The sequence below is a fragment of the Solanum tuberosum genome, unplaced genomic scaffold, assembly GCF_000226075.1.
Source record: "Solanum tuberosum cultivar DM 1-3 516 R44 unplaced genomic scaffold, SolTub_3.0 scf00048, whole genome shotgun sequence".
NCBI lineage: Eukaryota > Viridiplantae > Streptophyta > Magnoliopsida > Solanales > Solanaceae > Solanum > Solanum tuberosum.
This window is the reverse complement of record NW_006238976.1, coordinates 194,802-219,049: the sequence shown is the minus strand read 5'-3', so window position 1 is coordinate 219,049 and position 24,248 is coordinate 194,802. Positions and strand designations below refer to the sequence as shown.

General features: G+C 30.9%; 1 protein-coding gene and 1 non-coding gene across 2 annotated transcripts; both read right to left on the bottom strand.

The window, feature by feature from the left end:
- Positions 1-10,890: 10,890 nt before the first annotated feature.
- TRNAC-GCA (transfer RNA cysteine (anticodon GCA)) lies at positions 10,891-10,962 on the bottom strand. The gene has a single exon. It is a non-coding gene; the product is annotated as a tRNA-Cys (tRNA).
- Positions 10,963-11,550: 588 nt separating this feature from the next.
- LOC102588431 (uncharacterized) lies at positions 11,551-15,339 on the bottom strand. The gene is made up of 4 exons (XM_006343718.2): positions 14,335-15,339; positions 13,920-14,248; positions 13,620-13,819; positions 11,551-12,112 (listed from the first exon to the last, which is right to left on the bottom strand). The coding sequence occupies exons 1-4, from the start codon at positions 14,918-14,920 to the stop codon at positions 11,782-11,784; spliced, it is 1,446 nt and encodes a 481-aa protein (XP_006343780.2). The 5' UTR covers positions 14,921-15,339; the 3' UTR covers positions 11,551-11,781.
- Positions 15,340-24,248: the final 8,909 nt, after the last annotated feature.

The following is a 24,248-nucleotide window of genomic DNA, read 5'->3' as shown; positions in this document are numbered from 1 at the left end:
CTAAAATATTGTCACTAAAGAATTTGAGTGATTTTTAGTCAAACGCCATCACATATTGAGATTGAGGGAGTAATTTTCATGTTGAGACTATATATGGCGAAGTTAAGTAAATAACTATATTATTACTTAATTGTGTTTAATTCATTATCGATGAGCTGAACACAACATAAACAAGTATGCATGCATGTTCTCCCAAGAATAAAATAAAATAAATTTTAAAAAGTAATTAACTATGATGAAGTAATGTACATCTATAAATTAATTTGATAAATACTGATAAGTTTTTACACTAAAGTACTTGCATAATTCTTTACTTGATCAGTATTATCGGAATTTAAATGGGTTGAGAGGTTCATTGTATTTGTATCTATGTTAAATCCAAAATGTTCTTTTCATTTATTACTAAAGCCAATTTCAAAATATGGGTCAAAATTATTGATTTTTGTAGAATTTGTAAGTATACTTATAGTTCCAAACTGATCTCCAAGGCTCTAAAGCTCCTAATTTTAACGAGATCCATTGCATGGGTAATTATGCCGTTCTCATAAAAATGTTAATATACGTTGATTTGATCATATTGCACGTTGAACTAAATAATAAATTATTCATCGAGGTTTGATTTTAAATCATTTAAATCTCGATCAATTCATTAGGAGTATTTATTTATTTATTTTTTAAATAACGATTTTACTACTAATTGGGCTAAGAGATCAAATTCATTCAGTTTGTGATGAAGTCTTAAAATCATTTCTCAGACTTCGATTAATATGCATTTTTTAACTTACATAAATCTCATAGTGTAAAGAGTAATTATATTCTATTCCTTTTTTTCTTTTCTAATTACAATAATCTCTTAAAATTTGTACCTTGCGGATACACAAATCACCATACATTAATTCACCATCCGGTTACATTAATTCTTCTTTGTGAAGAGGCATTTTATGTGAATTAGAATTGCCATTAAAAATGAAGAATATGAGTAGGGGTCTATATGAGCCCAATAATTTTGATTCTCCTATTTTTTACTATACTTGTTCTCTTATTTCTTGACAAATTGTGTGAAGGAATATATTTACCTTTTTTCCTTTTAAATTCTAGTGAGTATAAGGAGGAAATTGAAGAAAAGAAAGAAAGAGGGGCCTCTAATGAAACATTCATTAATTAAGTGACACAACTTTTCATTGAAATCTAAATACTGTTTAATTTTGGTATATAGATTCATTCAATTATTATCATATATACAATCTCTTTGACCGTATAGTTACACATGATGAAATCTTTAATTTTTATATAATAAATTTTTAATATTAAAAAATTACTTAAAAAATATAATATACTATAATAATTAACAATTTATAATATTTAAAAGACATAAAATATACAGCCAGCCAAAAACTTATTTAACCTTTGAAATTTGAACTGTTCCACATAAATTGTGATGCATGGGTATTATATATTTCATATTTGATCAATTTAGCAATCCTATTATGTTATATTAGTTTTTTTTCCAATTATATTAATAAAGTAATATTTAACTACTATATTGTTTATATTTTATAATTCTTTTAATAATACATAATTCATCACTCAACTCTTGAGAAAAATAATTGATTTTAATTATTCAATATTTGAATTCAAATATAATATTTTAATGTTTGAAAGTGATATAGATCTTTCTCGATCCGTTACTATTACTATTTTACTAAAAAAGGCATCATTAAAATGAGGATTAACGTTTATAAATTTGCAAAAAAAGTACTAGGTTTTTGGTTGTCGTATTAGTAGATATTTCGTTCCATTTTGGACATAACATGGTCCGAACAGTCCACTGCTCAAAATAGTAGTCGGCCCCATGCAATAAGGATCCACAAGCCATAATACCCGCTCTCAAACGGGTGGATTAACTTAAATTTAAACGAATTAAAATGAGATGATTTAATAAATAGATTGGACATTATTAATTTGTGTAAAGATTACTTGGGTTAACACGAACTGGTCAAAATTAACTAAATAATGTGCCATTGTCCAATCTAACGGTTACATAACTTAAAGTTGTTCTTTTTATTTTATTTTATAATTTATGTGATTGCATAATGAAACTCCTTTTTTTTTAAAGTAGGGATATTTTAGTGATAGGTTCTATAGGAACTGGATGATTCTATTTGGTCAAATACCTAACGATAAATTCCTATGTTCCTTTCATTACGGTATTTCTAAACAAGTTCCTGGATAACAAGTCTAAATGTTTTCTTCTTGATGGATCGATATTGATGATAGTGACGTTATTGATGAAAGTCACTCAAAGGGGATTCAATAGATAAGTCCAAGGAGTATGGAGGGGGTAAAACTTGACCTCCGCATTAAGTACCAAGAGTGAGGACAGTGGCAGACGTAGGATTTTCATTGAGGGAGTTCAAAAAAATAAGTAACCACACTAATAATATCCACGTATAAACGGGTCGGGAACGGATCAGATAAGATATAAGTAACTAGATAAAATTTAATTCTACGTCAACAGGAACAATAAAACATAGGAAGTAGCAGCAACAAGCTAAAATGTGATTAACAGAGGTTGCTATCCGGACTCGAACTCGCAAAGCCCAAAAGATTTGGTAGAATCTTGAACCAAGTTTACCACCCCTTTAGCTTATGTTGAAAGGGTTCAATATAAAATATATACACCTTAAATCAATATATTGATCCTATATATACCGTGTAATTACTAATTTCCCAACCTAAGCTCCATGTAGCTCCGCCTAGGGTGCATGCTAGCTACACTAACTTAATTATCAAAATTAATCTAAAAAAAAAAGGAGGATGATTGCTTCTCGTCACATAAGCTTACAGAAAAAGTTCTAGAAGCCTTATATATAGAATTAGAATTAAGCAACCAAACAATATTTAGCCAGGGTCAAATATGAAGTTGTCCTCCTTCATTCGAATTCTAATGTTGGGTTTGTCAACTAGATCATTCTTCAGCTATTGATAGTGTTAGCTTCTTCTTCTTCTTTTTCTTCTGAAAAGTATATCTTTATATAACATAGCAAATAAGAGAAGAAAAAACTAGATTTTTCTGATTAGATTTCTCATATTAATTCGAATTATATACCTAGCCTAAATCAACTATTCAATTCATAAGCGAACTGAATTAAGCGGATTAAGATAGACCAAAATAATAAATCCTTGGTCATCATGGGTTATTTATCATCATGAAACTTAGATGAAATTGATAGATTATATTATCATGGGATAATGCACACACAAAATCTAGCCTAAGTGCCTAACTCTTATGTTTTAATGCACACATAAGATCCAGTAACGACACCGACAAGAATTAGATACTTATGAGATTATTCTTATAAATATTTTGTCTTATGAAAAAAAAGAGAAGGGAGTGCAATGACGAATTTACTATGACTTAAATCATAATTTTTTGAATTTAGAATCTTATTTTATGTCATGAGAACTCCTTGACTAATCCATAACATAAAACCTATATTAATTTAAAGACTTAAACAAGAAATGATAATTAACTAAAGGTATATATACAAGATGTTGTCATTAGGGTTCCTCAAAATCTCACTAATCAGGATGCCCTCAAAGCTCTTATCATCTGATCTCAAACTTAACTCATCATCATTAGAGGGCTAGGGCTACCATTTTTTTCATGCTACACTAATTGCAATTTTTTTCTTCTTTAGTTTTCAATGTCCAAACATCCTTCTTTTAGATCAAAGCTTATCTATATTTTATGATTCCTTTAATTTTCCCTCTTTTTTTATTCAGTACTGAAATTTAGGCATAATCAAATATTATTACTTAAATTGAGACGAAGAGAGTACTAATTAATTAATTAGTAGAGACTATATGGAGAAGTGTATATACTTAATTGGGTATCATTCATTTCATTATCCAAGAATAAGCTGGAGACAACGTCATAAACAAATTAAATACTTACGTAAACATACATTGTCACAGCTTTTGCTTTGCATTGCAAATCATAATGTGATTCAAATGACGTACGTAGATAACTACTACTACTTGTATTACTAATTATATTTATGTTTATGGAGAAACAGGAGTACAATTTAAATAAGAACACAACGTCGTTTTATTTACTATTATGAGTTGTCATACAATATTACATTTTTCCTAGTATATATCTTTTCTTCAATTTTAAATGGAGTTTATAATGTTGGATAATGTGGGGTGGATACGAAATGAAGAAATTAATGGATGTTGTCCTATCTCCATGAATAATACTGGACCATTCATCTCAATTTCGCGATATGAACAACATCTTAACGGAATCAAATATAGTAGTACTACAGTATTATCTTAAATTCTGAATTTGAGATTTCATTTTGCCAAAATTTAACTTTGTTAAGGTGAACTAATCCAACTGGTAATAATGACATTAAGTGAACCTACCATTACGTATTCCTACTGTTTATAGATCATAGTGAAGGATGAGTGTAATTTAGTATCGCACATTTTCTTTGATAAATCTTATAGATGCCTCCTAATTAACTTATTAGTACTAGTGAGAGAGTTAGCCTTTTCAACTATGGCTGCGATATGACATGATTTATTAATAGTAAACGTGTTTCATTTGAATTAAGGGTAAAAAAGGGGACAAGTTTTGTACATATATGATATATGATTACCACATTTTTCTCCTCTATTTCCTCCGTCTTATTTTAAATTTCAAATTGATAATTATTCTTAATTACTATACACTTTCGAGTCGTTTGATAAAGTGTATAAAAATAATGTTCAATAGAGTGTAATAGTTATGCACAAATTATTTCTTATGCATTGTTTGGTTTGGTGTATTAAAAATAGTATGCATAGTATTAAAAAAATTATTTACAAAAATATCCTCCACAATTATGATGAAAAATATGTAAAAACACTTTTGAGGGGTAATTGTGTCTTAAACCATGCTATATTAAACTCCTTTGCTTACTAATACCTAGAAATCCATGGTATTAGTAATACATTCCTCAATTCAATAGAGTGTATAAGTAATCCAAACATAATTAGTTATACATAACATGAAAAAATGAACCAAACAAGAAACTACTAATACATAGAGCTAATGCAAGCATTATTTTTGTTAATACACTCGACCAAACGACCCTTAGCATTAAATGAGTAGCTTTTCATTTCACAAATCTATATATATATATATAAAGCTGAATCTAAGCTATCCTATGTGGCACCTCTCTATAGCCACCATTCTTATTTATTTATTTTCTCAATTTTTTGAGTTTTTTTATTCATTTCAATAATCTATTAAATACCTTTTAACATAAAGAATATTTTTATTGTTGCAATAGAGAATGAAGAGTTGTAACATGCAGTTGTCAAGAACTTATTGCAATCAACCAATTAAAAATCTATATAAAAAAAAAAAGGTAGAATAGCACATAATCTGAACCATGTAATCTGAAGGTAAATTGACAAAATGGAAGAATCTTTGCAAGAGAAGATGTACTATTCAAGGTAAATTGAATTTTTAAAGCTTCACTGTCTCAGATAAATTGAATTTTTGATTTGTTTGTACATAAAATTAGGCAGGAAATCAGATAAGCGGAAGGTAAATTAACAAAATGGAAGAATCATTGCAATTGAAGATTTCTTACTCCAGGTAAATTAAAATTTTGAAAAGCTTTATTACCTCAAATAAATAAAAAAATTGTTTTGTTTATACAAATGACATTAGGCAGAAGAGCACATAATGCACAGGTAAATTAACAAAATGGAAGAATCATTACAAGAGAAGATTTACTACTTCAGGTAAATTCATTTTGCTTTCTTTTATAAATAAAAATTATGCAAGAGATAAAATAGAGAACTCATAGCAAAAGAAGGTTTTACTACCTTAGGTAAATCGATTTTTTTGATTTGTTTGTATAAATGAATTCATTAGAATATACCTGTGTCGATTTGATCATTTTATGCCAGCAAGAATTATTATAGACAAATCTAGCAAAACAAGAACGAAATTCTATTCAGGAATTCAATATATCGAAGATCTAAAGACATCAAAATATCCTCTAACATTCAATTTGTGAACCGTGAAAATAATGCCCACCATGAAGTATTAGATAAAACGCAAAAAAGAATGAGTCCCACAGAGAGCGAGAGAATCTTGTATTTTTGGATAATTACTAAATTGTAATATTTTTAAGTCACTATAATTTTAAGTTGTCAGAAAAATACCCTAACTTTGGTCGGATTTGCTGTTGCGATACTAAACTTTCATGAGGACCTATTACCTCCCTAGACTATTTAATACCGTATTTTAAACATATATATTTGCCACGTGGACATAAAAAATAATGCAAAATTATAAATAGTAATGTAGTCCACGTGGGCACATATATACCTTTAAAATACACTATTAAATAGTTCAGGGGGTAAAAAATATGGTATTGAATAGTCTAGGGAGGTAATAGGTCCTTATGAAAGTTTAGTATCGCAACAACAAATTCGACCAAAATTGAGGTATTTTCCAGACCCTTATCCCTATTCTAAGTTACTCCTAATTTGTACATATACAATAGATGTTTAAGGCAAGCAGAGACTTTGAATCTAAATTTTTGAAGGGAAAATTACACGTATAAATAAATATATACTTGTTAATTAGATAGCATAGCTATAGTTTGCCTTAATTACAATTCGCGGCCTACTTTTAGCTATAATTACGTGGCTCAGCTTTTTAGTTTTATATAATTCGCACGTTTGTATAATTCGAAGTTTGTGTAATATAATTTATATAACCTTTGTATAACTCGAATTTTGTATAATATAATGTGTATAACTGTTTACACTTCTGATGTTTGTAATTGTATAATTCGTTATTTCGAGTTAATACAAAAATAACTGAATTATACAAATATACCCGCGAATTATACAAATGAGACAGTTTAAACTATAGCTACAACCCGTAATATGCAAACTATAGCTATGGAGCATAATTAAGTTTATTATGGTGGCTATTTGCGAAAGTTCCCCATTTTTGAATATAGGCAAACTTGTAGCCGACACTGTATATATAGTAGTCGTTGATGTTTAGCCCAAAAAGAAAAGTAGACAAGGGCAAAGTATTGTGTTCCAATTTCCAGGCTTATATCTTGGGTTTAGGAGGAAAAGCCCAATATGCAACCATTCCTATATTTCTTCGGACCCAAGATTTGATTTGTACTCCTATTTTTCTTCGCTGTTAATTCCTACTTGATTGAAAACTATTTTTATTTAGTTAAAAAATAAAAAGTTGTTTCTCCTTTGATTTAGTTATTTTTATGTATTTATTAATTCAGGAAAAAAGAAAATAGTGAACAGTAACTTGAACATTTGCTCCTAAAGTATAAGTAAGAAGTAAAAACTTGAACATTCAGTATAATGGAAAATGAGACATCGTGGTTCTTTCAGTCTGAATGTAAGTATAACAATTTGAAACGAGTTGCCATAAATCCTAATCAACATCAACCTACCAATGGTCCTGCTTCTTGACAGTGTAAATATCTAGTATAGTTATTGGTTCGAATAGACATGATTTTTCATATAATATTTTTAAAAGATTACTCAACGACTATGAACTGATCATAACTCAAATATTTCCATGTGGATAGTCAATGCAAATCAAAACAAATTGTTAATTAGGGAAATTAAGAAGATTGCGTGCCTCATTGTTTCCGCTGGTTAGTTAACAGCCTTACATGTTGTAGTTTTACAAGAAACTAAATTAACACATGCACTAATACTATAATTTCCAAGCCGTTCAACCACATAAATAATAATCATGTAAAGAAGCTTCTATATAGATAAATTACTATTATTTTTCTCTTCAACTCCACTAATGTCCTAATTTTAATTTTATATTTATATATCTATGTTCTGAGATTTTTTCTATTACCAACTTAAAATGTAGTATACCCTTGAGTCCTGCCAAAAAAAATATGAGGAATCAGAGTAAATTAATTACTATATTTTTCTAATTTGCTGCCTTACTTAAATTGGAAACTTAAACTACTCAATTGCGATCTTTCTAGGTCTAACAACTCTCTATTCAAATCAAATACACTTTCTCCTATTGAGTGTCTTTAAGTAACAAATTCTCCTTGTTTCAACTAATAGCTAATTGTTACTACTACTCATGTGATACGTAAATTGTTGAATTATTTTATTCAGATTTTTATAAAATGTACATTTATATTGCATGGCATCTTAACTTGACAATGAATAAAATCTGATGTCAGTACCTAAAAAAGAGGTTTAAAGTACACAAGTTATGTTATTTGAACTCTATTTGAACCTACATGAACACCACATAAGGGACAAACATTATTTATTTTTTCATCTTAAAAGGAAACTCATAATGAGTAGAAAGAGACCTTCCTCCATTATATTTTTTCCATTTGTACGTAAACTATAGAGGACAAGTCTGCAACATTAATTTGCTTCCTGTACTCTGCCAATAAAGTCTCACCTTCACTATTAAGTATTTACACGACACTAGTATTAGCTTTCAATCAATTCCAATATTATATATTATCTTATATAAATGCACCCATTTCATATTATTTGACACAACTCTAAAGAAAACATTCTAATAATTTTTTCTTGATATATTAAATTAAATAAATAATAAATTTTAATATAGAAGTCAATTAAAATGAAAGGAAGGAAGTAGTATTAATTAGTTGGATTGTATGATATTTGGTGGTCTGTCAATGAGCAGCATCTCTTAGTCATCTGATGAGTTCCCTACACTATTTATTAGTAACATTTTGGTCCACTAATTAAAAATCATTTACGTTGTTTATTAGGTGACAGGTGGACTCCAATAACTGACACTTGTATTGTCTCCGCTGTTATTTATGGTTGGCAGCATTCAATTTTCTTAACAATCATGCAATGCTTACTGTTCAAACATTACTAGTTCATGTTTCCCAATAACCATATCTCTAAAGTTAGAGATTAGTTAGTCTTAATTTGAACTGAAGTGTTAATCTATTTAGTTCATATAAATCGAATTTACTCGTTTATTATATACTACAACCTAATGTAAAAGATCTAGTGGTGCTACCCGAAGACTTAAATAAATAGCCATCGCTGTTAAGAACAACCCAAATCCAATGAGAATTTGCGCGTAGCTTCTGGTCTTTGACATCAAAAAAGAAGGTTGGAATGACGAAAGGGACATGTGAGAATTTGGTCTTAGCTAGTGGAACAAGAAAGACATGGATCTATATTCAATACGCAATCAAAGGATTTCTCCCCAAAAAAGAGAAGAATTTCCCTTGCTTTCTTTTTGCTCCGCTCGTGCATGGCACTCCTTGCTCGCAGAGCGGCATACCGAAAAAAAGAAAAGTTGCATTATGGCGACTACCTTAGTTTTACTTCACATAGCTTTTCCCTTGATCAATTCCCAATTTTAAGGCATAGTTGGCAGTTTAACAAAGCAGTGATAATGCGTTTGTAGGGTGGGCTCCGGTGTGGCCCAACCCTTTCTATTATCTCTACAGAGCTCTGATAGGTCGTGCCTGCGAGGGGTCGCCCATACGGATAGAGAGCGACTCCTCGTATTTTGTGCCTCTCATTGAGAACCGATTCCGGGCTAAAGCCATTGGACAGTAGAGCGAACTCCATTTTTTTTTTTGTAATACTCTAGCATCAACCTTTTCCTCCAACGAACGCTTTAAAGGCGCCCTTATTTATTTCCAGGGAACCGTTCCGTCTTATTGCGACGACCAAGCCTAAGACACGGTCGAGTGGATCAACTGCTTTAGCAGCTGGGCACTTCACTCTTCACTGCAGAGCATCCAACTAATATATTATGCTTTGTTCCTCGCTTTCTTTACTGGTGTGTCTAGGTGAACCTGAAATAGTATGGGTTTCGGGGAATTTAAGGGTGAATTTTCTAAGTAAGCTAGGTCAATGCCAATTGAATCTACATGCTAAGTTGACCCTCCTTTTCCTTTTTTAAGGCTATGTAAAATACGGTGAGCTGAGGTGCTAGAGAGTTCCTTGAAAAAAGGGTTGGCAACTCAAGTACGATTGATGGGCTTAAGTCCAATCTGTCTGGCCTCGCTTACGCGCTTACACCAACAACTAAAGATGCTTAAAGATCAACCGCCGGAACAAGAACTAAATAAAGCCCCTTAATCAGATAAAGCTATTTGGTCCCTAACCCCAGCCGAAAGATCAGCCTCAGAAAGAAAGTTCTCGGCTCTTAAAGGCACACCAAACTCAGGTTTAAAAGCTAATGTGTTTTCATCCCTTTCTTCGGAAACCTATGAAAGAGGACATTCTTAACCCCTACCCCTATAGGAATCCCCCTCTAGAGGGACCGTCAACGTACGCTTACGCAAAAGGATCCTTCTAACCCCGATCCTTAGAACTAATTGTCAGGGGTCCCCTGCCATTGATCCACTCCGCCCCGACAAACCGTGCTATATCAGAGCTGGCTGGAACTAGGGAATCTTTCCACAGCTGGCACCAGAGAAGACTGATTCTGCATGAAAAGCGCGCCTCATCAAGCCGTATAAATTGTTGGAAGAATGAACAGGGGATAAAGAGTCGATTTTCATCTTTTTCTGCTAAAAGCCTTGCTTACTCTCCTTTTCCCTTTCTAGGCACCCGACTTACTAAGGGATTTTCTTCACTCGTATCATATCCTGAAATGCCTTTACTAACTTATCGTATAATGTAAGAAAGCTTTCGAAGTCTTGATAGCCCCTCTAGCATTCGAATATTTCCTTGAAGAAGCCTAAATATGCAATAGTTTTAGTCTTTAGAATCAAACAAGTATCAACCTTCTGCTGGGGAATCATTCGGCGGGTTATATCAAAAGAATATATTTCGACTTTTTTGTTGATCAGGCGACACCCGGATTTGAACTGGGGAAAAAAGGATTTGCAGTCCTCTGCCTTACCACTCGGCCATGTCGCCAAAATGCTACAAATACAAAATCGGTGAAAACCTTTCCCGGATTACTGAACTGACCCACCACCCTACAAACCCCCACCCCCAAAAAAAATTTAAGTTTGTTTTTAAAAAATATTTTCAATTTCAAAATTTATTTTCTACTCTAGTTAAAATAAAAGATATTTCTCAAAAATATTTTTCATTCATAAATCAAACACTAAATTTTTTTTCCGTAAAATATTTTCTACTCACCAATCAAACATGAGAAAATAAGTCAAAAATCAACTTGTTTTCTAGGAAAACATTTTCCTTCGTACCAAACACACCCTAAATTCCATCTGCAGTTCCGTAAACAAAACATTTAAATAGTTAAATTACTTTTAAGATATATAATTGTGTATACATATAATAATGATAAGCAATCTTATATTGTGTAAAAAAAAGAGTTCATTACTTTGTTACCTAATATAATTTAAGTCCTTGTGCAGAAGAGTACGTGCTTGAACAATAAATCTATCTAGAAATATAAATAAACACGCACGAAAGAATAAGTAAATATAAAGCTTTCGACCATATATATTCATTGCACCTTTTATGATGTTTGATTATAGATAAGATGAGAAAACATCTTCACATCCCATATTACTTTTTCTTGAATAATATTTAAACTAGACGTATATCTGATACATAATTCAGCTTGCATTTCGACATACAAATCAGAAAATGAAGAGAGAAAAGAAAAAAAAAAAACTAGCTCAATTTTGTCCAAATTTAATTTAGGTTTATACGATATAAAAAACTTTGTTTGTTTTTGCTTATAGTGATAAAAATGATGGTGGGAAATTATTTTGAACATGTTGAATTATTCCAAATTTGTTCAAGCTCCCTTGCGAATGATTTCTGTCTTCCAACAACAATGGTGATGTGATCTTCTTTCTGGACAACCTTAACGTGTGCACGAGGAATTCTTGACTGTACATTATAGCTGCATTCGACCGGAATAAGTTCGTCATCTTCGCCGTGGAACACCGTGACTTCACATTTTAACTTGTTTCTAACCATGTCTAAGTATCCTTCTATTTTTCCAGCAGTACCACATATGATGTTGTGTAGTGTATGCCATGCTGCGTTGTGTGTATGGCAGCAAAATCCCTCTATTAAGTATGTCTTAATCCTGTATTCATCAAATACATATTGGAGTAATTATATTTGCTAAACAAGAAAAAATAAAATAAATTAAATTCATGAATTATTATTATTCTTGTTTTGGAATATTAGACGATACAAAAGCGGTGACCTTGTCGTCTACTAATTTCTCAACAATATTTGACTATTCAATGTATACGTACGTATCCTTCTTCTAAGAATACAGTTTTTTTTACTAATATTCTTTAGTTTCCAGTCCTTATTTGGTCGATAGTTTGGTGGGGGAAGTGGAATAGTCAACTGAGATCTCCTTCGATAGTCAACTGTGTTATAAGGCATGATGAGTTATAATTGGGAGAAACAACAAATGCTTCTAAGCCAAGCAAAAAAATGATAAGCAAATTAAAAGTTGAGGAGAAGCAGAAAAGGTTGGAGCAGTAGATGCAGTTGGTGGGTTGGTGTTTGAGTTAAAGAAAATCCCATTTATTAGCATCTTCTCTATACACAAACATTTATTACAGCAAAGTTGATGAAGAGCGTCGTTTAAATGCAAATATTTAAGGCACCTTTACTACTTCTCTCTGTTAGAATTGAATCCCCTTTAATCCTCCACTTGCCTATTTGGTTAATTTAATGCATGCCAAATTTTCTCCATTTAACTATATATGGATTTGATTTTTCTTGGGTAGATGCATAGGTGATAGTAGGTCTTTGCATATCTCAACTGTAAAACCTAAAAAGAAGAGAACACAAAACTACTTGGTGCTCCACGTGCCTAAATTAAATGAGGTGGATTGAGAAACTCATCCTTCAATTCTACCTAAAAAAGAATAAAAGGAAAAGAAAGAAATGAGGGGGACCATGCAAATTTGTGAAGGATGTAAAGTCAAGGGACTATGACAAACCAAGTTTAATTGTGTAATTTCATTAAGAGGAGTAAATATCTATTTGTTGGCCTAAATGATTCCTTAGCTCAACATGGGGATTTTAGGCAAATAGTAGCCACGTACAAGTACCGTAAGTTCACATCAACTAGTCCTGAGACAATAAATATTCCTTCCATTTTATATTATTTGATTTATTTATTTTTAATAATTTGTTTTGGCAAATCTAAAGAAATTTATCATTTTCTTTCGACACTACTTTTATCAATAAATGACTACATGAAGTATTATTAATCAAATTAAAGAATATTGTTAGTTTAGTAAACTTTATTAAGAGGAGTGTCTAATCAACGGAACTAAAATGAAACGGAGGGAGCACAAATTAAACTCTCACACAGATGCCACAATCAAGGGTACTCACAAATACATGTTAGTACTCGATACATAAAAGAAACATACAAATTACTCTTAATTTGTTCTCCCTTTCCATTCTGGTGTACGTCTGGATTGGCCCCGGTTACTCTCCCACATTTTTTTAAGACCGCAGATATCTTATCTATTCTAAGTTAAACGTGAAAAACTTATTGTATTTCATGATCATAGGCAAAGAAGTAAATGTGGGTAGGAAAATGTTTTGAAAATTAGACGGACCTGTTTCTGGTAACAAGTTTGGTGAGAAAGTCCCACAAACGATGGTTCTTGCATATGACTAGGCAAACACTTCTGCTTATGTGTTCATACCAACATGCTATGGACGCCCCAAACGCTATCGGTGGCCACACCCGCCTTGGTGCTATTCTTCTCATCATATGTTGCGTTGCTTGTTCACCCTTTGGTGTTGGAAAATATGGCTGTCATAATAAATAAATGTCATCATCAAATAAAATATATATATATATATATGAATATGGCTGTTCATGTTCATGTTCAAAACTGTTATTAGCTCCTTACCGGTGCAATTAAAGTGAGGGATTTGACTGATCCAGGATATTTTACTGCTAGTGCTAGAGCCAAAATACAACCTAAAGAATGTGCCACAATGTGGAAAGATTTCACTTTGTGTGCCTCTAAAACTGATTTCTCAATCATCTCTAGATGTTCTCTTATTGTGTAAAGTGAATCACTTGGCTTTGGACTCCTTCCAAATCCTAACAGATCCACTGCAAATAAACGATACTTTGATTTTGCTGCCTTTGAAAAGTTTGGAAATAATGTCTCTGTCCAAAATGCTGATGATGAAATGAACCCATGAATGAAGATTACATCTTCTTCAAAGTTTGCTGATATATGTCAAACAAACGGATCATGTGTGTGTTAAAAAGCGTGTAAAAAGAAAAGAAAAAAAACAAGGTATTAGTAAACATACCTTTGGCACCATCAACTCGGACAAAAAGTGAATCTTTGCAAGAAGAGGACCAAGAATTACAAGTGTTGCAATCACAATCCGACCACCTAGGAGTAACATCATGAGATTTCTGGCCACCCATTTTGCCTTGGAGCATTTCCACTATGGTGGAATTAACAGTAAAAGTTGAACGGACACTTCCATTTTTCAACCTCTCACATGACTGTTGTATCACACCCGCATTGTCAAATTTCCGGCGTTTCACTGTCAATTTTGACACCTCCGCCATCAATGATGGCCGAGTGTAAAGTGTGTCTGAAATTTCTTCGAGATGTAGTTTACTCGAAGAAGTCAGACACACTATCTTGGACTCTCCTCGTTCGGAGACCAAGATTGAGCCGCTGCTCGTTATGACTTCTTTAATGGAAGAGCAATAACAGGGTTTCCACTCTGCTTCGATTATGAAATCGATTACTTTGTAAGTATAACAGAGGATAAAATCAAGAATGTCGAGGATAATGAAAACTAGGAAGCTAATGGCTTCGTTCATTACTCTGCCTGCTACTATGAGGCTTGATCTTGCATTTTCTTTAATCGCCGCCATCATTGCTTCTTCTTTTTTTTTCCTCAAGTTTGATCACCACAATGAAAAAACAGAGGACTTTTGGCAACAAAAAAATAAAAAAGTAGCTAGTGTTTTTTTCAGAATGGCAAGGCACCCATTAACTTGAAAAAGCTCAAAGTGCCAATGCCACTATAATCTTTTAGGTTTGTTGGTGTGTTTTCATGCAAATTTCTTGATTTGGGGATTATTTTGGGAAAGCGTGTATTTGGAGAAAAAATTGGTGGGAGAGGAGAAGAAGATAGACAAATAAAGAGGGTACGCAATTACTGGTAACAGATCATTAAAAACATTGCCGGAAGACTCTGAAAATAAGGGAAAAGAAAAAAGTTTGTTGGTGGTTGAACCTCTTGCTAAACTTTTAATAATATTTTCTTCAATCCTTGTTTTACTCTATACTTGTGTATTTGTCTTCCTATTTATAGTTAAATGCAACAACTTGACCGCCAAATATAAGAGTCCTCTAATTATGTCTTGTTGGAATATCTTTTTTGTTAGAAATTGGAATAGTATGAAATAAATTGCTTCTACATAATTTTATTCTCTTTGTTATGATCATTGAAGTGACTTGTGAGTTTCGTTTACCTATCAAACTACTTACATTATATTTTATCTAACGGCAAGCACTAAATAATCTTATACACAATTTATGAGTGTTGATTACTTAAAAAAATCATGCTAATTAATCAACAAGAGTAGTTATGGATTCGAGTCACCAAAAAAAATAAAAGTAATAGAAGATTTTAGGAATGAGTCATTTAACTTTGACTCAAGAAATAGTTTCAAGCCGGAAAATAATATACGTGTGTACTTTTTGAATGGTGTAACCACTCGAGTTTTTAGAACAAAAAGAAATTATTAAACTCATTTCATTATTAGATTCGTTTACTTCCTTAGTGTGTTACTGATGGAAAAGAATCCGTTTACTTAGGTTGTGTCGGGCACTTTGCTCCAATTTCAGGCCAAGTCTTCCACTAAAGCGCCGGTCATTAGTTATTACTCATTACAAAGTCCAAGTCAATTAATTTGCTGTTAGAAGAATTTTTTTTCAACCATTTGTCAACCATATAAACAAATTTAAATGATTTGGGTTTGAAATATTTTATTTTTTGGCGTGAAAAATCAAGCGCCTTTTTATTAAAAAACTAATTGGAAAGTTAAATAACTTTTTAAATATAAAAAAAGATAAGTGACTTTGTTCATGAGCTAAAGAAGGAAGCATATAAGATTTTAAATATCTTAAATGCTAGAATTAGATTAAAGTTTTTGGAAAAGAATGAACAAGCTAGTTGTTTTACTCTCTTTTTTTTTCTTTTTCCCAACCAATGTTTAGGTGTTTCTGCTAGTCCCTTCATTTCGCTTTAGTGGAGATGGGAGTGTTCTCTTCACTATATCAACTGATTCTGATGCTTGTTGTGTAACAACAAATATTTCTATCCTCTAGTTTTTTCTTCAATCTATTTTACTTATTAATATATAGTTGAAGCATGCACGATAAAATATATATTATTTACTTTTTCATTGTCAATAACAAAATTAATAATAGAGTAAGTGCGAGTGTATGGAGGAATCATAATTTTACTAAGGGGCGTAAAAAATATGAATATATAAACTCATACACAAGCTAAATGCGGGGAGTCAACCTATAGTAAAGTACGTGATGCATAAATTGCGAGTAGGTAAAATATAAATTGTGGAAATTTAGTAGAATTTGAACTTTAATTTTTGCTTGATGCATCACTCAAGTAGTTGAGTAAAAAATAGGAGGCCTCAAGGCGTCGTTGTATTTATTACGTACCCCATGCCACCTATCACCTACAAACTACAAAACCAACTCCCCCATCACCACCGACTCTCCTCTCTATAAATGTACTTCACTAATATCTTTGACTTGTTCAAAACCACCTTTTAAAAAAAAAATAACTTTTATCTTATTTTCTTCCTTTTTAATGGTCGGACCCTCATGGAAAAATGTGATAAAAGGGAATGGACCTGTGGGTTTAATTTCATTTCAAAGACAAGACTATATAAAGAGACAAATTAAACAAGCCTCAATCGAGGTGAGACCTAATAAATGGAGTAAATTGCATTTTCAAACTCAATTTATAATTAACAAACATGTAATTTGATCCCTAACATATTATATTAATTCTTGTGTGCTAAATTAATACATTTCAAATGTATGGTGTTAATTCGTCAACACATTTTTTTAGAGGTCATGTGAGATGTATGGATGTACCAACAGGCAGAAGAAAAAGAGTGAAGCATTAAATGATATAACGTGTGGCTAGCATGATTTTTTTCTTCTTCTTTTTCCTTTTTTTGCCTCATTTTTAGAGGAAATGGGTGCAAATTCAAATTGCACCACTGAAGGGTCGGTTGTGCAAATATATTCTTAATTAAAAATGATGTCATAGATGGTAGGAAATATGTATTCAGTAATGGATAATCTCACATCATGTTAAGAGTATACAAGAGATTAATATTTTAATTTGAATTATTTTGTCTAGTACTAACTATTTACAAAAAAATCAAAAAAAAAATCTTTCATCAGTACTCAGGTCTTTGATGATTGACAATTCTATTTGCAATGAACACTTAATCATGTAACCTAGCCACCAGATTAAATACAAATGATGCATTAGCCTACTCTAAACACAGCTCGTTATAGAGTAAGCCAGGGCCACTACTCTAGTGTGATTCCATAAGAAAAGACTAAGCATACAACAAAAAGAATAAAAATATGACTGGTACAAGCAAGTGATCAATATCACACAAAAATTTACCAGTAATTATTATTCCTTAAGGGGCTGTTTGGTTACAAAGAATAGACTCTTACCCCGTCTTTTGAGAAGACTAATGCCCCTACCGCCTTTATGGACATGATGACTCGGATGGTCCCCAGAGGGCCAATAGGCTGTAGCCAAAGTATAGGCTCTAAGCTTCACCCCTTCGATCCTAGAGAAATCTTTGGGACTCAATGGAGGAAAGGAATTCATTGATGAAATGATAGAGTCTTACCCTAGAATAAAATTTGGGAAATTAAATCTATCCGGTATTAGCTAAATTAGTATTAAAAATTTATCAAAATTATATTATGATTATCTATCCCTCATGGTTATAAAATTCAGTTATTAGACATGCCGTTAAAATTGTTCTAATTTTTTTTTTGAAGTGTAGATATGCCTGTCCCAATAATAACCTTTAATTCATCTGCCCTTTTTTTCATCCTTGTATCACATGCTCACGTAACATATATAGTATAAATCAATAGCTTTCTTTTACTCGAGATTTTGACAAGCTTGAAATTATACAAAATGACAAAAAACTTGAATGCAATAGGTGATGGTGAAATAAATTTTCCGATACTCGTAGATCGAAATGTGAAGTGTTTTTCTCCATGACCATGTGGTCTGCATTCTGCAACAATGCTTGTGCATAGCTTACTAGCTATAAAGTTAATTTTTTAAGTAATTAAACCGCTATAAGCTTTTAAATTTTATTTTTCAAGTTTAAAATTGGAAATACTAATCTTATTTGATAAACAAATACTTATTCAAAAATAATTTCTTAGAAACGGCTAATAAGTATAGTGAATGAGATGTTTGCTGCTCGTTTTAATTTTCTTGAATTGGTCAGTACTGCTCATGATATGTTGATTTGTGACCCTTTTTTCCCTCCGGAGTCTTGCATTGAAATTTCAATTAAATTTAGATCGCATACCGTAGGGCCATTTGGGATGACGCTTCCAACAAAATTTTCTCTGTATCTAGTGCTCAAATCTGAGACTTCTGATTAAGAGTGGAGCAGTTTTACCGTTGCCCCACAAATTGGTTGGACTTTTGTTTGTAGGAGGCGACGGATGATTGGTGGATCATGTGACTTGTTAATTTTGCTAATCTTTCGGTGCTTAATTGTCTTATCAGTAATCACTCATGTTTACACAAAATCTTTGTACACCATATTTTTGTTGTACAATTTGTGGATTGTCTCTCATGTCACCATTTCATTTATTATTATGATGACTCTAGGTATCTATCTCATAATAACTACTACACAAAATTTGCAAGAAAAAGTTTGTGTTATACAATTGTTCAAAATTAATAACATCATCAAATTAAAGATATGGGATGTGATTATATATAATAGATACATATTTTATTTCATCTAATACAAATTGTTTAATCAATGAAGTGAAGGTACAATATTATCCGTTTAGACGGCCTATTAGACATGTTAGGAGGAAGGTCAATCAATCTACCTATTTTCTAGCAAAAAAAGAACACAAACATGAAGATGATTTGATATTTTGATATTTTGATATTTTGGAGTAAAGCAGTTATGAACAAGGAGTTTCTTTTTATAGTGAACTTAAGTCGTATTTCTTATGAACGATATTTTCATGAGTTTTCTTCCATCGTACCCAAATAAATATATATACATCTAACTCCGATCCTATTATTGTTCCTGCAATGTTTCATTGAAAGACTTGAAACGGCTCAGTTATTGCAGGTAAAATATTAGTCCTTTTGGACCGCTTCTTAATAATAGGAGTACAGTATTTAGCTTAGTTTAATAGTCATTTTAAGACGAAAATAATATTTGATTCCTCTAGCTAAAATACAGTATGCAGCATAGGATTTGACAAGTGAAATTTCAGTAATATTGTGTTGAAAAATTCATGTAGTTATAAATGCCGAATAAAACTTGATGTATGGTTCAACCTTCAAAGTTGGTATTATTTGGCCATTAATTTCCACAAATGGCTTCTCCATTTAAACGTGTCAGCAAATAAATAAAATCATGTATTTAACCAATACTGCTAGTGGTCATGTCATATTATTAAAAAAGAAAACTTCACATTGAAAATAGCTAATCCAACCAAAACATGTTAAAAGTTTTATTATTAATTCATGATATACATGATCACAGTAGTACAAAGTTCCACGACATTGATCCTTCAGTACTTGTGTTAATTACGTAATTGAGAATTAATTAAGACAGCTCTGCACAAAGCATAAATACATCAAAGAGTTGTAAATATATATCATTTCTGTTACTATTTTCTATTGAATTCGAAGCTGATCGAATTAATTGGTGTCTGATTCTTCTCTGGTTCATGCACCATCATAAAGTTGGTATTTGACAATTATAAATAAGAATAGAAAATTTTCGCTCATCCTACTATAAGTAACTCGTTTTTACATTTTATGTCCGAAGTAAATGTATTTCATTTCACGTTGTACATGACATCAACTTCAAGCCTAAGATTCATCAAGAATCGTATCAACTAAGTTATTTTTGGTAGTTTTTACGTACATTTCCACCAAGTAGTTGATACATCTTTATTTGTTTATAGACTAGCTAGTATTTAATTAACTATTCCGTTTCAATATATCAACTAGCTTGAATAATTTGAATTTTCATTGAATTGGACCTCATTAGAAGGATAAAGAATCATCTACTATATGTTTTTTTACTCACAAACTCATGAATTTTTAATTACATGTAATTAAGAATAGAAAGATATCGTACGTAATAACATATAACTCATATAGTTCATTACGACATTACATGCCCTAATAATTAAATGTATTCATTCCACCTTGTATCGACTTCAAGCCTTCTGATATAATTAAACGATTAACTGAAATTCACGAATGATCGTCGACTATGTTATTTTTGGTAATCTTTTCATCTCCATCAAGTAGTTGATACCTCTTTGTTAGCTACTATTTGGTTTCAAAATTCACAAACCTGAGTCCTGACTTATTTGAATAATTATCATCGAATAGGACTCGTTAGATGAAGAAAGGACTATATATCTAGCTACTAGGAGTTTCTTTTATTCATAGGCTCAAAGTAATTAAGGTCTATTTCTTTCAAGTCCTAACATTGTAAGTTCATTACAACATTCCATGTCCTAATTAAGTGTATTTCATTTCGCCTGTACCTATATATGGCGTTAACAACTTAAAAAACTTTTAAGCCAAGCTCGTGGAGCTGATTAATCATGGTGAAATTATATAAGTGTGTATATTACAACGTCATGTATTAATTGGCTTTGATGTATATCAATTATCATACATCTCTCAGCAGCACCTATATAGTGTTGCTCTCTTGTCAATTTCCTTCACTATACATGGTTCCTCTCTATCGAACAATAGTATGTGATTAATTAATGTCAAGTTCAAATTGAAGTAGTCAATGATGTTATGAGTACATAATTACTTTCCCGCCCCAAAAAAGAAGATAGAAATAAATGCAGATACATAAGAAGTCAAAATAAGAATACTTTCTAGCATGGCATAATAATAATAATAATAATAATAGGAAGTCAACTCTGCTGAATTTAATTAAATTGATCAATTTTACACCATTTTCCAAGAAGAGTATATATCAGAGATCATTAGAAAAAGGTTTTTTAGTTACGTTGTTGATTTCACTAGCTAGCTTGGACCATGCATGCAACTGCGACCTAATTAATTATACGTAACAACATTGTCATAATTTCTCTGAAAATTTAAAAGAAAAGATGATTGAAATACGCAGATTTTGATCATGATATCCCAAAACTTAATTAATAGTATAAGATTATGCAGATGGATTGATAAAAATAAAGGATGAATAATATAATATATATAAATGAGGTGTTGTTGGATGTTGGCAATATATATATATAATGCCATGCATGCAGACTGCAGTAGTGATGAACTATTGGCCAGCAGGAAATTGGTCACATGCATGCATGAATATTTTGAATAAACTGTTTCCTTAGAGACCTAAGCTATCAACAACTAACAATGAGCTGGTTTCGCCCACCATTAATCTTATTTCTTCTGTGGGTTCAATATAATTAATTAATGGGTAGTGCTATATATTTATATATAATTTTAACTATATTTACATTTGTGGTTAGTATAATTGAGTTCGAAACCAGGAATTTAAACAAAGTAGTCTCCTTACAAGCATTCTAGGTTATCAATCAACACTGGCTAATCATAAACTGTATGTACTTTTAAATAACTTACATTAACAATAAGTTAAAGAGTAACTATAGATATCTTTAATCCAAATTAATTAAAATTGACTATTAGATACCTCCAATCTAAATAAATTAAAATCAATTATATGAATGTTCAATATTTTTGAAGTGGATAATATTAAAGGTAAGTATCATAATTAATCTGTTATTCATCAAATGTAGGGCGAAGAGACAATTAATCAAATTCAAAAAAGGAAATAAAAAACTGGAAGTAGTTGGCTGTTGTGGAGAGCCTCCTTAATTGTTAGCAGATAGAATAAGAAGTCAATCACTTGCTGACTTTGTATTAATGGACTTCCAACTGCCACGTGTAACGTGAACTTGTTACTATCACATATTCATTCTTTTTTTTTGTTTAAAAAAAGTAATAAAAAAATAATGAGCAACTTTCAATATAGCAAATATAAAAATTATATTTCTATGTTATAGCTATAGTTTGCATAATTGCGCTCCATAGCAAACATAATGTTTGCTATGGAGCTTGTGATTTGTATAATTCGCTATACATAGACGAATGACTATTAATATGTAAATTTCAGTATACATATACGAATATGGTTATTAATATGTATATTTCGGTATACATATACGAATCAATTGTATAATTTGTGTTTGTATAAAGCGAGAAAGAGAGAAAGACAAAAGAAAACTGAGTAGAGGAAGATCTGTATTTGTATAATTTTAAGTGTACTAGATTTTCGACACGTGCGCTGCACGTGATTATCAATTCAGAAAATTTAAGCGAAAAATTGAATAATAAGCTTTGCACAAAATAATATTGCAGATTCTTTTGTCAATGTTCAATGTGGATCGTCATATATCTCTTATTCACACGAACCTATGAAGATAGTCAATGACAATTTTTATTAGTTAAATGCAATAATGTATATATTTATTTCAATTTGATGACGTTCAATCATGTAATTAGTCATATCGCACTAATATTACCTTATAGACGATATTTGTTGTGTATTTTTCTTGTCATCTAACCAGATGTGCTTTGACGTGTATTCCACTTAATTTGTTTAGATGTCATATGATCATGTGGAGAACAACTACATTTTATTTTTTAGAACTATTTTTGTATATTAATTATTATTTTATAAGTTATAACATAATAGATGACGTTCTTTTTGTTGGCTCTCATATTTGACTTCTCAATTATCTATGTACATAAATCAAAGATAGTTATATGACTGTCCATAGTTAACTGAGAAATGTTTCTTTTTTATTTTAAACCGAAAAAAACTAAAAATTAAAATTAAAGAATATATTCTATCTGTGAAATCATATATATAATCACCTATTTATCTTATACCCAACAAAGATATAGTTCATATACTTGTAAACAATTTTCAATTTATTCAACCAAGCATGATTCGTCCAAGGGAAAATGACAACACCGTGTTATCACATATATAGGGGCGATATAATAATACGAAAAATTATTGGTCAAAAGTTAATATAAGGAAAGATGAAAAATAGAAATAATTAATGTAATAACTATGAGAATTCATAATATTATAACTAAAGAACGTACAAGAGTGTGAATAATATTGACAATAATTAGTAATAACTAAGAGAATTTATAATGTTATAACTAAAGAATTAATGTGCAATAGATGAATTTCTAATAAACTTTATAATTACATAAATAAATAGGACTTTTAATTAATGTTACTATTTTCTTTATAGTTATTAGATTTTAATTTAGTGTAGGGATAAAATGAAAATGTTTATTCCATATTACTGAATTTAAAAATTTATTTTGTTAATGATAAATTTTAAATGATTCATATATATTCACATATTTTCACATTTGTTGCGAGTTTAATTTTTTTTTAAAAAAAACTCACATTGCATTAATGAAAATATATATCTCATAAAAATTAGTTATTAAATAAATAATACAGATTAAACTAATACACACTTCAACAGACGTTATTAGAAATCATATGAACTTTTCTTCGTCGAAAATACTGAAATATTAAGAAATAGTAAATTATTAAAACAAAAGAGCAATGTTTACATAGTAATAACTATTTTAAAGAAAACTTCCTGAGAATCTCAATCATATAAGTAGCATTGATAAATAAAGTAATTCTTTTATCTTGAGCATCAAAAAAATAAATCGTGATAATTTTCTAACTCTTGAGAAGTTTAATAATTTTGGAACAAGATATTCAGAAACATATATCTATACCACAAGAGAAACTGTTAACAAAAATAAATGAATTTAGACTACAATAAAAATTAAACTAATACAAA